At 41.1% G+C, this 16,775-nt stretch overlaps 1 protein-coding gene across 3 annotated transcripts; it reads left to right on the forward strand.

Annotated features, from left to right (window-relative positions):
* On the forward strand, nt 258-8,058 carry GGCT (gamma-glutamylcyclotransferase). Of its 3 annotated transcripts, XM_005658559.2 has the most exons (5): nt 526-655; nt 4,339-4,393; nt 4,482-4,627; nt 5,845-5,980; nt 7,446-8,056. In XM_005658559.2, exons 2-5 carry the CDS (start codon nt 4,349-4,351, stop codon nt 7,587-7,589), a joined length of 471 nt encoding a protein of 156 aa, XP_005658616.1. In that variant the 5' UTR covers nt 526-655; nt 4,339-4,348; the 3' UTR covers nt 7,590-8,056. The 3 variants fall into 3 exon arrangements, with proteins under 3 accessions (XP_003361425.1, XP_003361422.1, XP_005658616.1); XM_003361374.3 differs by lacking the exon at nt 4,339-4,393 and having other exon boundaries at nt 268-655; nt 7,446-8,058; XM_003361377.3 differs by lacking the exons at nt 4,339-4,393; nt 5,845-5,980 and having other exon boundaries at nt 258-655.

Raw genomic sequence — 16,775 nt, forward strand, 5'->3', positions numbered from 1 at the left:
AGGACCTGCGTTTGCCAGAGCCGGCGTTTAGTTTCACATCTGTCGAAAACCACACTAGGACAGCCGAACACTGAGAAAACCTGGCTGGGACCCGCGCGCCACGCCCCCGCAAACGGAGCTCACAGGACCTGACCCGCCCCCGCGTAGTGCCCGCCCACTTGCCAATCAGAGAGGGAGCCTTGAGCACGGGGGCGGGACAACAGGGGAGGGTATCGGGTGAAGAATCAGCTCCGGCTAGTCTCAGCGCAGAACCTTACAGAATCCCCTCGAGAGCGTAGAGGAGGCGGGCTAGCCAATCAGAGGGATCGGCTCACAGCGTTGCGTATTGGAAGCCAATCAGAAGGGTGCTCTCAGGCGACTTGCCCGACCCCCGCTTCCCGCCTTTCCCTTAACCTCTGGCTGCGGCGAGCCGGCGCGGTCCTTGGACTGGGGTCATCGGCCACCGAGCTGTGCTCGTAGTTCTCTCCACACATTCCCGCTGCCGACCCAGGTCCGTGCAGGCGTCTGGTGGGACATGGCAAACTCCGGCGGCGAGGACCGCGGAGGCCAGGAAGAGGAGAGTTTTCTCTACTTCGCCTATGGCAGCAATCTGCTGATGGAGCGGATTCACCTCCGAAACCCCTCCGCCGAGTTCTATTGTGTGGCCCGTTTGCAGGTCAGTCAGTGCTTCCTGCCCAGCCCCTGCAACGTCCTGTGCCCCTCTGCAGTCGAGGGAGCCAAAATTTGAGCAGATGCTCTCTCAAGGCCTCCTAGGAATGCAGGCCTAGGCCAGGAATGCTGCTCTTCTTGCTAAGAGCACCTTGCTCCCTGCACAACCCAGGCCGGCCCCCCCTCGCCTTCGGCCCTATGGCCCTATGCTTGACCCTGCTGAGCTCTGCTACTCTGCACCTGCGCCTCCTAGCCTGCCCTGAGCTCCTGCTCCTGTTATTCCCACTAGTTGCTAGTTCTCCCCAGATCCCGCCTCCTCTCTCTTGGCCACTGACCTGGCATCATCACCAAATCCATTTGGTTGGTCCTTCTAAGAAGCCTTCTCTGACTCAGGTCAGGGAATCTCTTGTTTTCTGTTCTTTACCTGCCTTTGCTCCAGGACTTGTCACCTGGTTTTGTAAAAATCCACTTGCCTGCTCCCGGTCTGAGAAGTTCTGAAAGCTGGAGCAGCGTCTTATTCGTAGTAAGGGCTGTGCTCAGTTAAGTCACGTGGTTGGGTGAGCCTTGGTAAGAATCAGTGCTATCAGCACAGTCCATCCATTCACTTAGTGTTTATTCTCCCAGCACTTACCTGGAGATAGGAAGGTGATTAAGTAAAGTTGGCTGCTTTCAGGACCTTCCAGTCTATAGGAGAGACATGCAAACAAATTGCCTACAAAGCCTTTTGACATTGTCGAGTGGGATAAATATGGCCTCTGCTATGGTTGTCAGGGTTCTTAGCTGGAAGGAACAGAGTGGCTGATTTAAGCAGAAAAAGCATATGTTGTAAGGCCGTTGTACAGCTCACAGAATGACCAGGAAGATAGGATCACAAAGCTGACAAAATAGGCAGGCATAAAGCGAGCCTGTAATAGAGCCAGTATCACAGACAGAACCAGCCCAGAAGGCCACTGTTGTGTGGCCGCTGACCTTGGTAGCCATGGACACTGCGTCTTCCATCACTTGCTTGGGACCCTGTCTGCCACTGTCACTACACCTCACAGTTCCTGAAACCACCAGAGTGAAGTTACTGCTGTCCAGGTCGCCAGCTTCACACTCAAAGCCCTAGGTGGGCGTCCTGATTGGCTAAGTCTTGGCCCTGACTTCCAGCAAAGCTGGAAGAACCAACTTCTGGCTTTTGAAACTTCAAAAATGGGAGTCAGGCTCTGGCATTCTCTAACCCCCAAACTTATAAGGTAGGAAGTTCCCCAAATGCAGAAAAAGAAGTTCAGATGTTTATCATAGGGGCGGGGCAAAGAGCTAGCAAGCAAGTGATCATTCAGTGACAGGTACGGTCAGCCTTAAAAGGAGACCTGCTGTATCTTCCTCTCCATTTTGCCCTGAACCTAAAACTGCTCTAAAAAAGTGAAGTCATTTTTTTTTCTTTCTTTCTTTCTTTTTTTTTAAGAGGGCATACATATGGGAGCATATGACTTGGGGACGGGACTGCTCAGTAAAGCTGTTCCTGAAAACGACCTTTGAGCTGAGACCTGAATGATTGCGGAGGGGATAGCAAACAGAAGGAAGAGCAGGTGCCCTAGACCTCAGGAAAGAGACACCTGCATCTTCTGGCTCGTGTGGCTGGAATTTAGTATGTGAGGAGGCTGTAGCATGAAGACTAGAGCGGTTGGGAGGGCCACATGGTACAGGACCCCAGAGGCCAAAGAAGACTTGGGTCTTTATCTTGAGAGCAGTGGGACAATCTCGGCGAAACTTAACCAAAGGAAACCTCAGATGCACATCTCTGAAAGCACCTTCTGGTTGCTATGGAAAATGGATTGGAAGGGTGGGGGCAACAGTGGGGTGGGGGGAGCCCACTTAGGAAGCTTTTGTAAGTAGTCCATATTGAAGATCATGGCACCATGAGGGGTAGCAGTGGAGGGTAGGTGGGTTTGGGGGATATTTAGGAGAGAACGCGTTAGACCTTGGTGGTTGCGAAAGAGGAGATAATGGGGTTGACTGAGGTTGTCGGTGCCTCCGAGTGGATGATGGTGATGTTTGTAAAAAGAAGATAATTAAGTTGGGAGGGAGAATCAAGCTCATTTTCAACATGTAGTTGGCCCATGAACAACGCCAGGGTTGGTGGTGCCGACCCTCTGCCCAGCCAAAAATCCGTGAAAACTCAAAAACGAAAGGACTGATCAATGACTCACCCAAGGTCAGGAAGCTGAAAAAGTTTGGATAGAATCAGGACTCAAACCCTCATTCATTTGATTCCACATATTCTCTGTTTCCATCTCTACTCAAGCACAAACTTACCCCATACTTAGTTAATTTAATGCTCTCTAAAATGAAAATATAGATGCTATGTTTACTGAAAAAATTCACATATAAGAGGACCTGTGTAGTTCAAACTCCTATTGTTCAAGGGTCAGCTGTGCTGAGTTCGAGATGCTTGTTTTATCTGTCCAAGTGAGCAGCAAAAAATATTTGTGAACATTTATTAAGAACTTACCATGTTCTAAACACTTTGAACCCAGAAGGGAGGTGGGAGCATCCAATATGCCAGTTGAAGGCTTCTGGTCACTCAGACCAACCTTTTTTCGTGAACTGTCTGACAAGTTTTTAAGAAAATAAAAGGTGACAGAGATAAAATGGAAACCTTATATTTATTATCTAGTCCAGCCACTTCTATTTTATCATTAAGGAAACAAAGCTCTGGAAAGATGGAAAGAAATCTTCCTAGAGCAAAGAGCCAAGTAAGGATTTTTAATCTTCCTGGCTCGGTCCTTTGATTACCCACCTCTGTGAGAGAAGAAACTAAACTCGAAACCTTGACTCCATTACTTATTAGTTGTAAGATCTTTGCTTAATCTTTTTAAGCCATTTCTTTTTTGCTGTTATATGGGTCTAATAAGGTATTGACAGGATAAAAATGAGACTCCATGTAAATCTCATAGCACAGTGTAGAGAACCCAGTAATTTTCCAGTAAGTGTTAACTGTTCTTGATTGTTATAGATGTATTAGTATAATTCATGAATATTAGATTAAGTTCATAAGTATACAAACCACTTTCAAATACCAGCTTCCTTAGGGTAAACGTGGTAGTGTATGCTAGTGGGATACTCTTACATATGTAAAAGTAGAAAGAATGTTACAACTTTTTTGTAGCCATCACCCGGCTTCAACAACAGGTACACAGCAATTGCCACTGTGTTAAAATCTGTGTATGTAAATAAACTAGGAAGTCATTTTCAAAATAAAATAATTGTGTTAAGGCATCAGGATTATGGGGTTTATTTTCCCCCTTAAACCTTTTGTTTATGGTAAGATATATGTACAATTTCAGTATATATTTTATATTTTATTTTTAATGAAAGATAGTAAAAAATATAGTCCTTGAGATCTAGATGCTTCTTTGTTTTTGCCTTTTTTTTTTTTTTTTTTTTTTTTAGGGCTGCACCCTCAGCTTATGGAGGTTTCCAGGCTAGGGGTCTAATCAGAGCTACAGCTACCAGCCTACACCACAGCCACGTGGGATCCAAGCCATGTCTGCAACCTACACCACAGCTCATGGCAACACCGGATCCTTAACCCACCGAGCGAGGCCAGAGATCAAACCTGCAACCTCGTGGTTCTTAGTTGGATTTGTTTCCACTGCACCACAATGGGAACTCCTGCTTCTTTGTTGATCTTTGCATTTTCCACAGCATCTTATGCATGGAAGGAACTCAGAATTTGTGTTTTAATTGCATGGAGTCCAAGGTAAATCTTTTTTTTTTTTTTTAATTTTGATGAGGGAAAGTTTGGTTCAAGTGGATATTGATCATATGACTTTGATTTTCCTTTGTAGGATTTTAAGCTTGACTTTGGCAATTCCCAAGGCAAAACAAGTGAAACTTGGCATGGAGGTATAGCCACCATTTTTGAAAGTCCTGGCGATGAAGTATGGGGAGTAGTATGGAAAATGAACAAAAGCAATTTAAGTTCTCTGGATGAGTAGGTGGCTTCTAATTATAAGTTTAATAATTACTAATTTAAAAAGTGGATGATATGCGAGGATATGTATATATGTGTTAGTTTTGCAAAATCATGTACTACGGACGTGTTCAGGGTTAATCTAAAAGGTGTAGTGTTCTTTTCCTTAAAAAAAGGCCTAGAAGGGGCACACTTTCTGATTGAGTTTTGAGGAGTTGTTGGTAATCTCTTCTATTGTAGATGGAAGTCCTTATTTCCCATTCTACTTGTTTTTTATTTTTTATTTATTTATTTTTTTGTCTTTTTGCCTTTTCTAGGGCTGCTCCCACGGCATATGGAGTTTCCCAGGCTAGGGGTCTAATCAGAGCTGTAACTGCCAAGCCTACACTAGAGCCACAGCAACGCGGGATCCAAGCCGCGTCTGCAACCTACACCACAGCTCATGGCAACACCGGATCCTTAACCCACTGAGCAAGGCCAGGGATCGAACCTGCAACCTCATGGTTCCTAGTCGGATTCGTTAACCATTGAGCCATGACAGGAACTCCTCTACTTGTTTTTTAATAAAAATATCTTTGTAGTTTCATTGTGAAAAGGCCTGAAGATTTTTGTAATCATTACATGCTCTTACTGATTTCAAAAGCAGTTCAGTTTTTAATTAGAGCCAGTTTTCGAAAGATAATTCTTTAAGTTGGCAGTTGACTCAGTCAAAAAGTAATAATAATTTGTAAAAACTTTAAAACACTTTGTTGCATTTTATAATTAGAACTCAGGGATGTGTGACAGAGCATTTAATATAAAGAAAGCTGGCAGAAAAGAGCAGCATTTGAGAAGAGCAGACAAGCCTCTGACAGGCTCTGTGCTTTACCTCACTTGCAAATGGGAATGAGCCATCCTCTGTCCTTTTCTCTGGGTGGATATTCTTTTGGTGTCAGACACATGGTCCAGTTTTTGTAGCCTAGAGAGCAGCGTGTCAGGGTTATAAAGCTTGACACTGAAGCATGTTTTTGGATAGGCTAATTCTAGAGATCTGTTAGAAGTATCCTCAGGAATAGTAAGTCTGCAGCTTTCTAATTGAAATGGTAAGCTTACTTTTGATATGGTATTTCTAGTACGTTCTGCTCTATCCCCAAATACACAGGGAGCAAGCACATCTGTATATAGTTAAAATTTTTAATCCAGTAAACGAATTTGGTGAAGTCAAGTCTGATTAAAAAATTTGCCTGTTCTGGTTTCAGGCAAGAAGGGGTTAAAAGTGGAATGTATGTCCCGATAGAAGTGAATGTTTCTGCTCAAAAAGGAAAAGAAATAACCTGTCGAAGTTATCAGATGACAAATTATGAGAGTGCCCCCCCATCACCCCAGTATAAAAAGGTACCCTTTTTTTAAGAATGATTTTTATTTTTTCCGTTATAGTTGATTTACAATGTTTTGTCAATTTCTACTGTACAGCAAAGTGACCCAGTCACACATACATATATATGTTTTTTCCCGACATTATCTCCATTATGTTCCATCATAAGTGACTCGTATAGTTCTATACAGCAGGATCTCATTGCTTATCCAAAAAGGTACCCTTTTTAACTTACTACTTAACACAGACTTTTGGTAATTCCTTAGTAATTTTTACTGAGCTAAACTAAAGAATATCTTGTTTTTAAAAGGCTTTGTGTGTTTTAAATTCTTCATGAACAATTCATTTTAGACAGAATGTTTTTTTAATACAAAATACATGATATTTACTGAAAGTGCAAAATCAAAAATGTTCAGATTTATCTGTAATGCTAGAACTATGTTTCTAAAACTTTAATTAATTTATTTATTTCAGTTAAAATTTGACTTTAATTATGATTGACTTTATTGATAACTGTGCAACCTTATTTCAAAAGTTTGTGAGGATTTTTGGTTTTGTTTTTTTTTCCTAAAACTTTATTTTAAAAAAGCATTTTAGAAATGTATTTGAGTCATAATTCTAGACGTGTCTTTTCTTTCTTAAAGTAGAAACATGTATGAGTATATTTTTTGTAGATTTATTCTATACCTATACTTTCGTAATTGTTTTGTTTCTTCCCCAAACAGTATTTCATAAACACCAAGATTCATTTATATATTTTTAATATATAAATATGTATTTCCTACTGCTGAAATGTTTGCCAGTTCTAGCTGGAGGTGGGGAAAAAGTCACACTGCTTTTTAAAACCAGGGAAACCACTTCTGCAAACACAGGAAAAGAATTCAGGATGGAGAGCCCGACACCCTTTTCAGACACCCAAACTTAGGCACTTGTTGGCAGGTTGGCAGGTGTAGTCAGGACATGACATCTGGAGAGGGTGACCCAGTTCCTGGGCTTAATCTGGAATTTTCTAGTATGGAGCCTGGAGGAATTAGCCTGGTGTGGTCTGCAAAGTACCACGGAACACAGTTCCCATTTATCCCCTGTGTCTAATTCAGAGGTAGTGTGGATGCTAGGATTAAACTAAAATTGCTCCCTGTAAACTTGAAATTATTTTTGAAGAATGCCATTTGTTTTTCTTAAAAGATCATGCAAACGCTGTACAGTAAGTTTTGCATCTTAATATAAATACTTTCCAGACCTCACTCTAACAATATTTTAAATCATATTATTGAGTACAGCTGCTCTTCCATAAGGATGGATCCGGTGCACATTCGTGCTTGTTGTGAGAGGAATGAGTCTCTGTTTTGTTCTACAATTATTATAGAGTTATCCGAAAGCTAATATTTCATACTTTGATACTACAAATAAATCTATGGTATACTAAATTAAATTGTGTTCCTAACTAAAACAGGGTTTCTTTGTTGTTTATTTTAACTATTCTAGATCATTTGCACGGGTGCAAAAGAGAATGGTTTGCCACTGGAGTATCAAAAGAAGTTAAATGCAATAGAACCAAATGACTACAAAGGAAAGGTGTCAGAAGAAATTGAAGATATTATCAAAAGGGGGGAAACAAAAGCTCATTAGAATCTCATGGAATATATCTGCAGATATTTTTTCTATATGCTAATGTATTTTTAACATTGAGACTAGGGATCTGGGATAGCTCTCTGTTTAAATATATTTTCAACGGTCTTCTGAAGGGATCTCTGACTTGGGTGATTCTTTGTTTTCAGACTGAAAAGACCAGGTTAGGAGTTAGGTAATTAAAAGGGGGCCTGGCGGCACTGGAATACATGACAAGTAGATGTGAGTACTCCTTCTGTGAATCCTGAAAATGATTTTATTGAGTTGATCTGAAGTGTATTTTTGCTGTATGACAAAGGATGGATTTGCAACTTCATGACGGTGCTGGTAAATTGCTCCGGGACTTTTTAAAATCAGCTTAATAAGAGCAAGCAAACTGTAGAGACAGTTGATCATTTTCTTTTTAATTTAAAAGATGGCATACTGTTCTGAGAAATAAATGTTTTTGTGCTTTAACTTGTATACCCTACTAAAATCCTGCATTTCATTTTGTTAGATTCATACCATCACACATACTGGGTCTGGTCTTGGCCATATCCAGTCTATACTAAAGGATTATTGCACAGACTCGAACCTAGACAGCCCAGGCTCGATTGTCAGTTCCAGCACTTTCTTGCTGGGAAACTTAGAGTTATTTGACTGTGCCTGCAGGCCAAGGACAGCCAGAATATCTATGTCTTAGGATTATTTTGAGGAGTAAATATATGTATAGGCTTAGAACAGAACTTGGTGTATAATAAGTAATAATCATCTTTATTGTTTTGGGGAGTTCCCTTTGTGGCTCAGCAGTTAACGAACCCAACTAGGATCCATGAGGAGGCATGTTTGATCCCTGGCCTCGCTCAGTGGGTTAAGGATCCAGTGCTGCCATGAGCTGTGGTGTAGGTTGCAGACACGGCTTGGATCCCACATTGCTGTGGCTGTGATGTAGGCCAGCTGTGGCTGTAGCTTCAGTCCGACCCCTAGCCTGGGAACTTGCGTATGCCTTGGGTGCAGCCCTAAAAAGCAAAAAACAAACAAACAAACAAAAAAAATTGTGCTTATTGAAGAGTTAGGTTTGTACACAGCCATCCTTTGAATAGGATTTTAAAGTGGAAGAGTCAAGATTATGAGGAAAGAGTGTTTCCTGGAAGCTAAAATTTGATTCTTCGATTATCAAGAAATGGTTACCTTCTTCAATTTATTTACTGAGTAAATGGAAGAAAGAAGAGCCATGAATAAAACAACCCTGAATATCCAAAAGATCTCTTAGATCTCTGTGGAATGCAGTGAGCTCGACCTTCAAAATAAGTTACTAGAATGAAAGAGAACATGCTATAGGAGCATAAAATAAAAATATGGTTTTTACTCTTGGAAAAAGGACCAAAGGACAGCTGCAGTTTGTAGCAAGGCTGAACCATAGACTACAGGTTAGACCTTGTTTTATAGCTGTTACACCTCACTGTTTTCAAGTAATACCCTCCATCAGTCCTGTTTTCACTAGTTTTTAACTCCTCCCAAGAAGACCAAGTTTGTGAGTGAGGCAGAATCCAGCTATGGTGATATAGTGAGCAAGGCTCAGTTTTGCTATAGATACTAAAAATTTAAAAACTGAATATTATTCTAGTAATCTCTCCTATGTAGAATGACAACTTTCATTAAGGAATTTAAAACATTAACACTGAAAACGTCATGCCTGGTCTTTTAACAAAAATCTGTTAATCATGGCTGTTTTCCAGCTGTTTTCAAGGTAGTACTGGCAAATGTCTTATGTAAGAAATTTCCTTTTTTTTTTTAGGGTTGCACCCTCGACATATGGAAGTTCCCAGGCAAAGTAGGGGTCCAATCAGAGCTACAGCTTGCCATCTCATGCCACAGCCACAGCAACACAGGATCTGAGCTGCATTTGCGACCTGCACCACAGCCCACAGCTATGCTGGCTCCTTAACCCACTGAGTGAGGCCAGGGATTGAACTCACGTCCTCATGGATACTAGTTGGTTTTGTGATACCCTGAGCCACAACAGGAACTCCAGGAATTTTCATTTCTACCAATGATTTTGGACCTCTAACCACAATACAGCCAGCTCCTGGATATACCATAGCAAACAGATTTTGAAAAGCATTTCTGGGTTTGCAAGGAAATAAGGACAATCTTCGAATTGTACCAATCCCTCTCCCACAAGAAGAAAGGAGACAAACTGAGCTGAAAAGCCACACAGTATGAGCTGAAAGCCTGGACAGCAATGGGAAACAAGTGGCCCTGATGTCTTTGCCAGTAATAGCCCAGAATTAGATGACTAACCCTTGAGCATTCTTGTTGCAGGACAGGAAAACTGAACTTGAGAATTCTCTTATGAAACCAGGACTCTTGAAGAGAGCTAAAATAGTTCCCAATTAGTAAGCCTGGTGGCTCCCAGCAGAGACAGATGCAAATCCTTTCTGAAGAAAGCAATCCTAATTCACGTCTTCAGGATTTCCACCTAAAATGAAAAGACAGTTATCAGGAAAATGATGCACTGTGAATCAGAGCAGAAAAAAGAAATTTAGATCCCCAAGGTTTTAGGATGTCGCAGTGATCAAAACAGATTATAAAATAAGTATATTTGGAGACTTTGACTTCTGGGAAGATGGAACAGACATATTCTTCCCTATTCCTTTAGTTAAGGACAACTAAAATCCGTGAACATTATAGGTAAAACATGAAGACCGGCTAGGAGCTCAGGACCCGAGGCATGACTGGGTTTTGTGCAGTATTGCCTGGGTTTTCTTTTGCCTTGTGCATCTCAAGACTTGTAGCTGAAGAAGGCTGCAAACTGAAAGCACCATGGAACAGGAGCACAAATGAAAGACGAAAAAATAAAAGCTCTCTAGCCAAAAAGTTGAGATATGGATAATCTAGAAAGAAAGAAAACTTAGAACAAGTGCTTTTACCTAGCCAAACACCATGGAGAAAAACTATGGAAACCCCACCTTGACCCAAGCCAGCTAAAGGTCAAGAGGGGAGCTTAGACTTCCACCCTTGCTGAGTTGCAACAAGGTACCCTGACCCCATCCCCTCCCACCACTACCAGGGGAGTGTTAGGAAAGGCCAGGTAGGGGTCACCTTGCAGTGTGTCAGTGGGGACCATGAGGGGAGCCTACACTTACAGCCCCATCTGGTAGTAACAGGGTACCCTTCCCTGTCCCTGCTGAGTGGTGGCAGAGGAGGCCAAGTGGCAGATTAGGATTTTAATCACTAGCAGGTGGTAACAAAGCCACCCTTCCCTGTGGTATCAGGGGCGGCTGTGTAGGGGGCAGTAATGAGGCATTCCTACCCCTCCCAGCCAGTCTTTCTATCAGTGCAGACCAGGTAGGAAGGTGAACCTCCTACCTCTGTCCAGCAGTAACAACGTGCACCCTCCCTTGGGTGAGAACTTGAACTTCTACCTCCATGTAGCAGTATTGAGGCAGTGCCCCCCGCCTTCCTCTGCTGGAGTGGTTTCAGAGGAAGCCAGCTAAAAAGCAGATTTCATCCAAGACCCAGGAAGATCTTTCTAAATGAAGAAAGACAATCAGGAGATGCCAAAACAGACATCTGACAGATTATATGACAGATTTCAAAGCAGACATTATAAAAATGCTTCAGTGAGCAATGAGGAACATGCTTGAAACGTATGAAAACAGGGAAATTCTCAGCAAAGAAACAGAAGATATAAAGAAGAACCAGGTGGAAATTTTAGCATTGACAGATACAATAACTGAAATTAAAAACTCAATGGATGGAGCTCCCATTGTGGCTCAGTGGTTAAGGAAACTGACTAGCATCCATGAGGATGAGAGTTTGATCCCTGGCCTTGCTCAGTGGGTTAAGGATCTGGCGTTGCCGGGAACTGCAGTGTAGGTCACAGACACGGCTTGGGTCCCACGTTGCTGTGGCTGTGGTGCAGGCCAGCAGCGGCAGCTCCAATTAGACCCCTAGCCTGGGAATCTCTGGATGTGGCGAGTGTGGCCCCTCAAAGACAGACAGAAATCCCCCACAAAACTCAGTGGATGGATCCAATAGCAGAATGGAGGGGACAAAGAAAAGAATTAGTGAACTGGGAGACAGAACAATAAAAATTACCCAGTCCAAGAGTTCCTGTTGTGGCACAGTGGGTTAAGAATCCAACTGCAGTGGCTTAGGTGGCTACCGTAGCATGGGTTCAACCCCCAGCCCAGTGGGTTAAAGGATCCATAGGTCAGATTTAATCCCTGGCCCAGGAACTTACATATATTGCAGGTGTGGCCATAAATAAAAGAAAAAATTTTTACCCAGTCTTAAAAGCAGAAAACAGACTGAAAAAAAAAAATGAGAAGAGTCTCAGGGACCTGTAGGATTACAGGAGATGATGTAACATTTGTGTCAAGGGGGGGGTCTCAGAAGCAGAGGAGAGAAGGCAGGCTGAAAAGTCCCCAAAGAAATAACGGCTTAAACATCCTGCATTTGGGAGTTCCTGTCATGGCTCAGAGGAAGTGAATCTGACTAGCATCCTCGAGGACGTAGGTTCAATCCCTGGCCTCACTCAGTGGGTTAAGGATCGGACCTTGCGGTGAGCTGTGATGTAGGTCGCAGATGAAGCTCGGATCTGGCATTGCTGTGGCTGTGGAGCAGGCCAATGGCTCCAGCTCCGATTCCACCCCTAGCCTGGGAACCTCCATATGAAAGGACAAAAAACAAAAACAGACCAAAAAACACCTGAATTTGGCAACAGCCACAAACCTGCAGATGCAAGAAACTCAATGAAGTTGTAACAGTGGTTTAACCTAACAGATACCTAACTCTCAGGTTTGTGAATGGGAGTACAGTGTAAATAAAATGCCCAGCACAATGCCTGGTATACTGCTGTCATCTAATAAATAATAGTTAACATTAAAAAAAGAAAGGAGTTCCTGCCATGCTGCCGTGGGACCATGGTGCAGTGGGTTAAGAATCTGACGGCAGCCCCTGGGGTCACTGTGGTTGAGCCCCAGCCAGTGCAGTGGGTTAGAAAGAATCTGGCATTGCTGCAGCCGCAGCTCAGATTCAGTCCTTGGCTTGAGAACTTCCATATGCTGCAGGTATGGGCTTAAAGTGAAATAAAATAAGAAAAAGCTGAGTGAACCTAACCATAAACCCAAAGAAGTCCATACCAGGCACATTGTAGTCAAAACTTGTGAACATCAAAGACAAAAATTCTTGAGAGCAGCAAGCGAGAGATGCACCTTACCTAAAGGAGAAAAACAATTTGAATTATACCAGACTTCTCATCAAAAATCACCGAGGCCAGAAGGAAGTGGCACTTTTTTTTTTTTTAAGTGCTAGAAGAAAAGAACTGTCAACCCAAAATCCAGTGAAAATAGGCCTTGAGAATGAAGAGAAAAATCAAAACATTCTCATGTGAAGAAAAACTAGGAATGTGTGGCCAGCTGACCTACTCTAAAAGAATGACTGAAGCAAGTTCTTAACAGAAAAGAAATGATTAAAAAAAGGCACTTTGAAACAACAGAAAGGAAAAAAATAACATGGTAAGCAAAAGTGTGGATAAATACAACAGACTTTCTTGAGTTTCCTACATAAAGGTTGAAGCAAAAATTATAACATCGTTGTGGTTCTGAGTATATGTAGAGGTAATATTTAAAACAGTTATAGAAGTTCCCGTCGTGGCGCAGTGGTTACGAATCCGACTAGGAACCATGAGGTTGCTGGTTCGATCCCTGGCCTTGCTCAGTGGGTTAACAATCCGGCGTTGCCGTGAGCTGTGGTGTAGGTCGCAGACGCGGCTCGGATCCCGCGTTGCTGTGGCTCTGGTGTAGGCCGGTGGCTACAGCTCCAATTAGACCCCTAGCCTGGGAACCTCCATATGCTGCAGGAGCAGTCCAAGAAATGGCAAAAAGACAGAGGAAAGGAAAAATAAATAAATAAAAACAGTTATAGAAGTTCCTGTTGTGGCTCAGCGTTGAACAAACCCGATGGGCATCCATGAGGATGTGGGTCTGATCCCTGGCCTTGCTCACTGGGTTAACGATCCGGTGTTACCATGACCTGTGGTGTAGGTCGCAGATGCAGCTCAGATCTGGCAGTCTGTGGCTGTGGCATAGGCTGGCAGCAGTAGCTCTGATTCGAACCCTAGCCTGGGAACCTCCAGATGCTGCAAGTGTGGCCCTAAAGAGACAAAAAAGACCAAAATAAATAAATAAAACAGTTATAAAAGGTGAAAAGTAAAGGGAAATAAGCTTTATATGCTTCTTTTGAGTTGGTAAAATGATGATACCAGTGGACCAAAAGAGTATATATGTAATATGTATATTATACATGTATATATATTATATATAATAGAGCAATAAATTTTAAAGGCATACAAAGAGATACACTTAAAAATTCCATAGGTAAATAAAAATAGAATTCTAAGCAATGTTCAGGTTAACCTCCAGTAAGATAAGAAAAAGAAAACAAATGAACGGAAAACAATAAATGGCAAACTTAAAGCCTAACATATCAATAGATACATTCAATATAAATGATCTCAATACACCTATTAGAACACAGAAATTAGTGGAGTGGATTAAAAACATGACCCAACTTGATGCTGTCTACAAAGAACTCACTTCAACTATAATAATATAAGCAATTTGAGGGTAAAAGTATGGAAAAAGGTATATGATGCAAACATTATCTAAGGAAAGAATAAGTGGTTTTATTAACATTAGACAAAGCAGATCTCAGAGCAAAGAAAATTACCAGAGACAGACATTATGGTAACCCATGTCAGTTCATTTTGTGAAGCTGAGGTCATTTATTATCCTGATATAAAACCAGACACAGATAGCAGTAAAACAAACAAACAAAAATAAGCCTACAGACCAGTATCCCTTAGGAATATTTATGTGATGCAAACATCCTTAACAAAATACTAGCAAATAGAACTCAGCAATATGTAAAAAGAATTCTATACCATGACCAAGGGGATTTATTTCAGAGCTGCAAGGCTGGTTCAGTACTTAAACATCAAAGTAATCCACTGTAATTTAACTACTATTAAAAGTCATGTGGTCATACCAATTGGTGCATAAAAGCATTTGGCACAATTCAATACCCATTCATGGTAGAAAATTCTTAGAAAAACAGGAACAGAAGGGAACATCAACAACTAGACAAAAAGCATTTATAAAATACCTATAATGAACATTATACTTAAAAGACTGAATGCTTTTCCCTTAAAACTATCGACAAGGCAAAGATGTCTGCTCTCACCACTCTTATTCAACATAGTACTGGAAGTTTTCACCAGTGTAATGAGGCAAGAAAAGGAAATGAAAGGCATATAAATTGGGAAGAAACAGCCTCTATTTACAGATGACACGATTATCTATGTAGATAATCCCTTGAAATCTATAAAAAATGTATCCAAGAAGTACATTCATTAAGGTCACAGGACACCAGATAAAAAGTGAATTTCTATATACTAGAATATATAGTACACAGTACATTTCTATATACTAGAACTTGGACACTGAAATTCAAAATGTAATACCATTTGCAGTTGCTTTTTAAAACTTTTTCATTGTGATGAAATTTACATAAAGTTAACCATCTTAAAAAGTGAACAATTCAGTGGCATTTAATACACTCACACTGATGTCCAACCACCATCCCTATTTACTTCCAAAACATTTTCATTACCTCAAAGGGAAACCACATATCCATTCTTCCCTCCCCCATTCCCTGGCAACCACCGATCTACTTTCTGTGTCAATGGATTTTCCTATTCTGGTTATTTCATATAAAAGGACTTGTAAAATATGTGACCTTTTGTGTCTGTCTTCTTTCACTTAGCATAATGTCTTTGAGGCTCATCAACATTCTACCATATATCAACACATCTTTTTTTTTTTTTTTGGTCTTTTTAGAGCTGCACCTGCAGTATATGGAGAGTGCCAGGCTAGGGGTCCAATCGGAGCTGTAGCCACCAGTGTACACCACAGCCACAGCAATGCAGGATCTGAGCCATGTCTGTGACCTATACCACAACTCAGAGCAATGCCAGATTCTTAACCCATTGAGCAAGGCCAGAGATTGAACCAGCATCCTCATGGATGCTTGTCGGGTTGGCTAACCGCTGAGCCAACATGTCCTTTTTGTGGCTATATAATATCCTATTGTGTGTGTGTGTATATATATATACATATATATATATATATATATATATATAACGATTTTTTTATCCTTCCCTCCACTGATGGACATTTGGACTGTTTTCATCTTTTGGCTATTGTGAATACTGCTACTATGAACATGTGTGTACATGTTTTTTGAGTACTTCTTATCAATTATTGTGGGTTTATACCTAGGAGTGGAATCGTAATTCTATATTTAATCTTTTGCGGAACCACCAAACTTTCTCATGTTGGCTGAACCATTGTAATTCTTATCAGCAATGTATGCAGTTCTTTTAAAGGAAATACTTAAATGAAAAAAAATTTTAAGTGTAAGACATATGCTGGAAACTACAAAACACTGATGAAAGAAATCAAAGATCTAAATAAAACAGAGGGTTCATGGTTTGGAATGCTCCACATAATAAAGACGCCAGTTCTCTCCAATACAGGTTTAACATAATTCTTATCAAAATCCTAGCAAGATTATCTTTCTAAAATGTATATTGAAAGGCAGAGGGACTGGAATAGATAAAGCCACTTTGAAAAAGAAGAATAAAATGGGAGGAATCAACCAATCCAATTTCAAGATTGTATGATATTAGGAGAGGGATAAATACACAGGTCAATGGTATAGAATGAAGAACTCAAAAATAGACCCACACAAAGGTTCAAGGGTAATTTAATGGAGGAAAGATAGTCTTTCAGCAGTTGAAGCATCAATCGGACATCCATTGGCAAAACTAATACTTACATAAAAACTAACCTTAACTCAAGTCTCATTCAAAATTAATTCAGGAGCATGATATATCTTTCCATCTATTTATGTCATCTTTGATTTCTTTCATCAGCGTCTTATAGTTTTCAGAGTACAGGTCTTTTGTCTCTTTAGGTAGGTTTATTCCTAGGTATTTTATTCTTTTGGATGTGATGGTAAACGGGTTTGCTTCCCTAATTTCTTTTTCTGCTCTTTCATTGTTAGTGTATAGAAATGCCGTCGATTTCTGTGTATTAATTTTGTATCCTGTAACTTTGCCAAATTCATAGATGCACT

The sequence above is a fragment of the Sus scrofa genome, chromosome 18 (assembly GCF_000003025.6).
Source record: "Sus scrofa isolate TJ Tabasco breed Duroc chromosome 18, Sscrofa11.1, whole genome shotgun sequence".
NCBI lineage: Eukaryota > Metazoa > Chordata > Mammalia > Artiodactyla > Suidae > Sus > Sus scrofa.

Excerpts from the sequence above, each read along its gene's own strand:
- GGCT (XM_003361374.3), top strand. The coding sequence starts at position 515 with ATGGCAAACTCCGGCGGCGAGGACCGCGGAGGCCAGGAAGAGGAGAGT. Across the intron at positions 4,628-5,844 it reads AATTTAAGTTCTCTGGATGA|GCAAGAAGGGGTTAAAAGTG; the intron begins GTAGGTGGCTTC and ends TTCTGGTTTCAG. Across the intron at positions 5,981-7,445 it reads CATCACCCCAGTATAAAAAG|ATCATTTGCACGGGTGCAAA; the intron begins GTACCCTTTTTT and ends TAACTATTCTAG.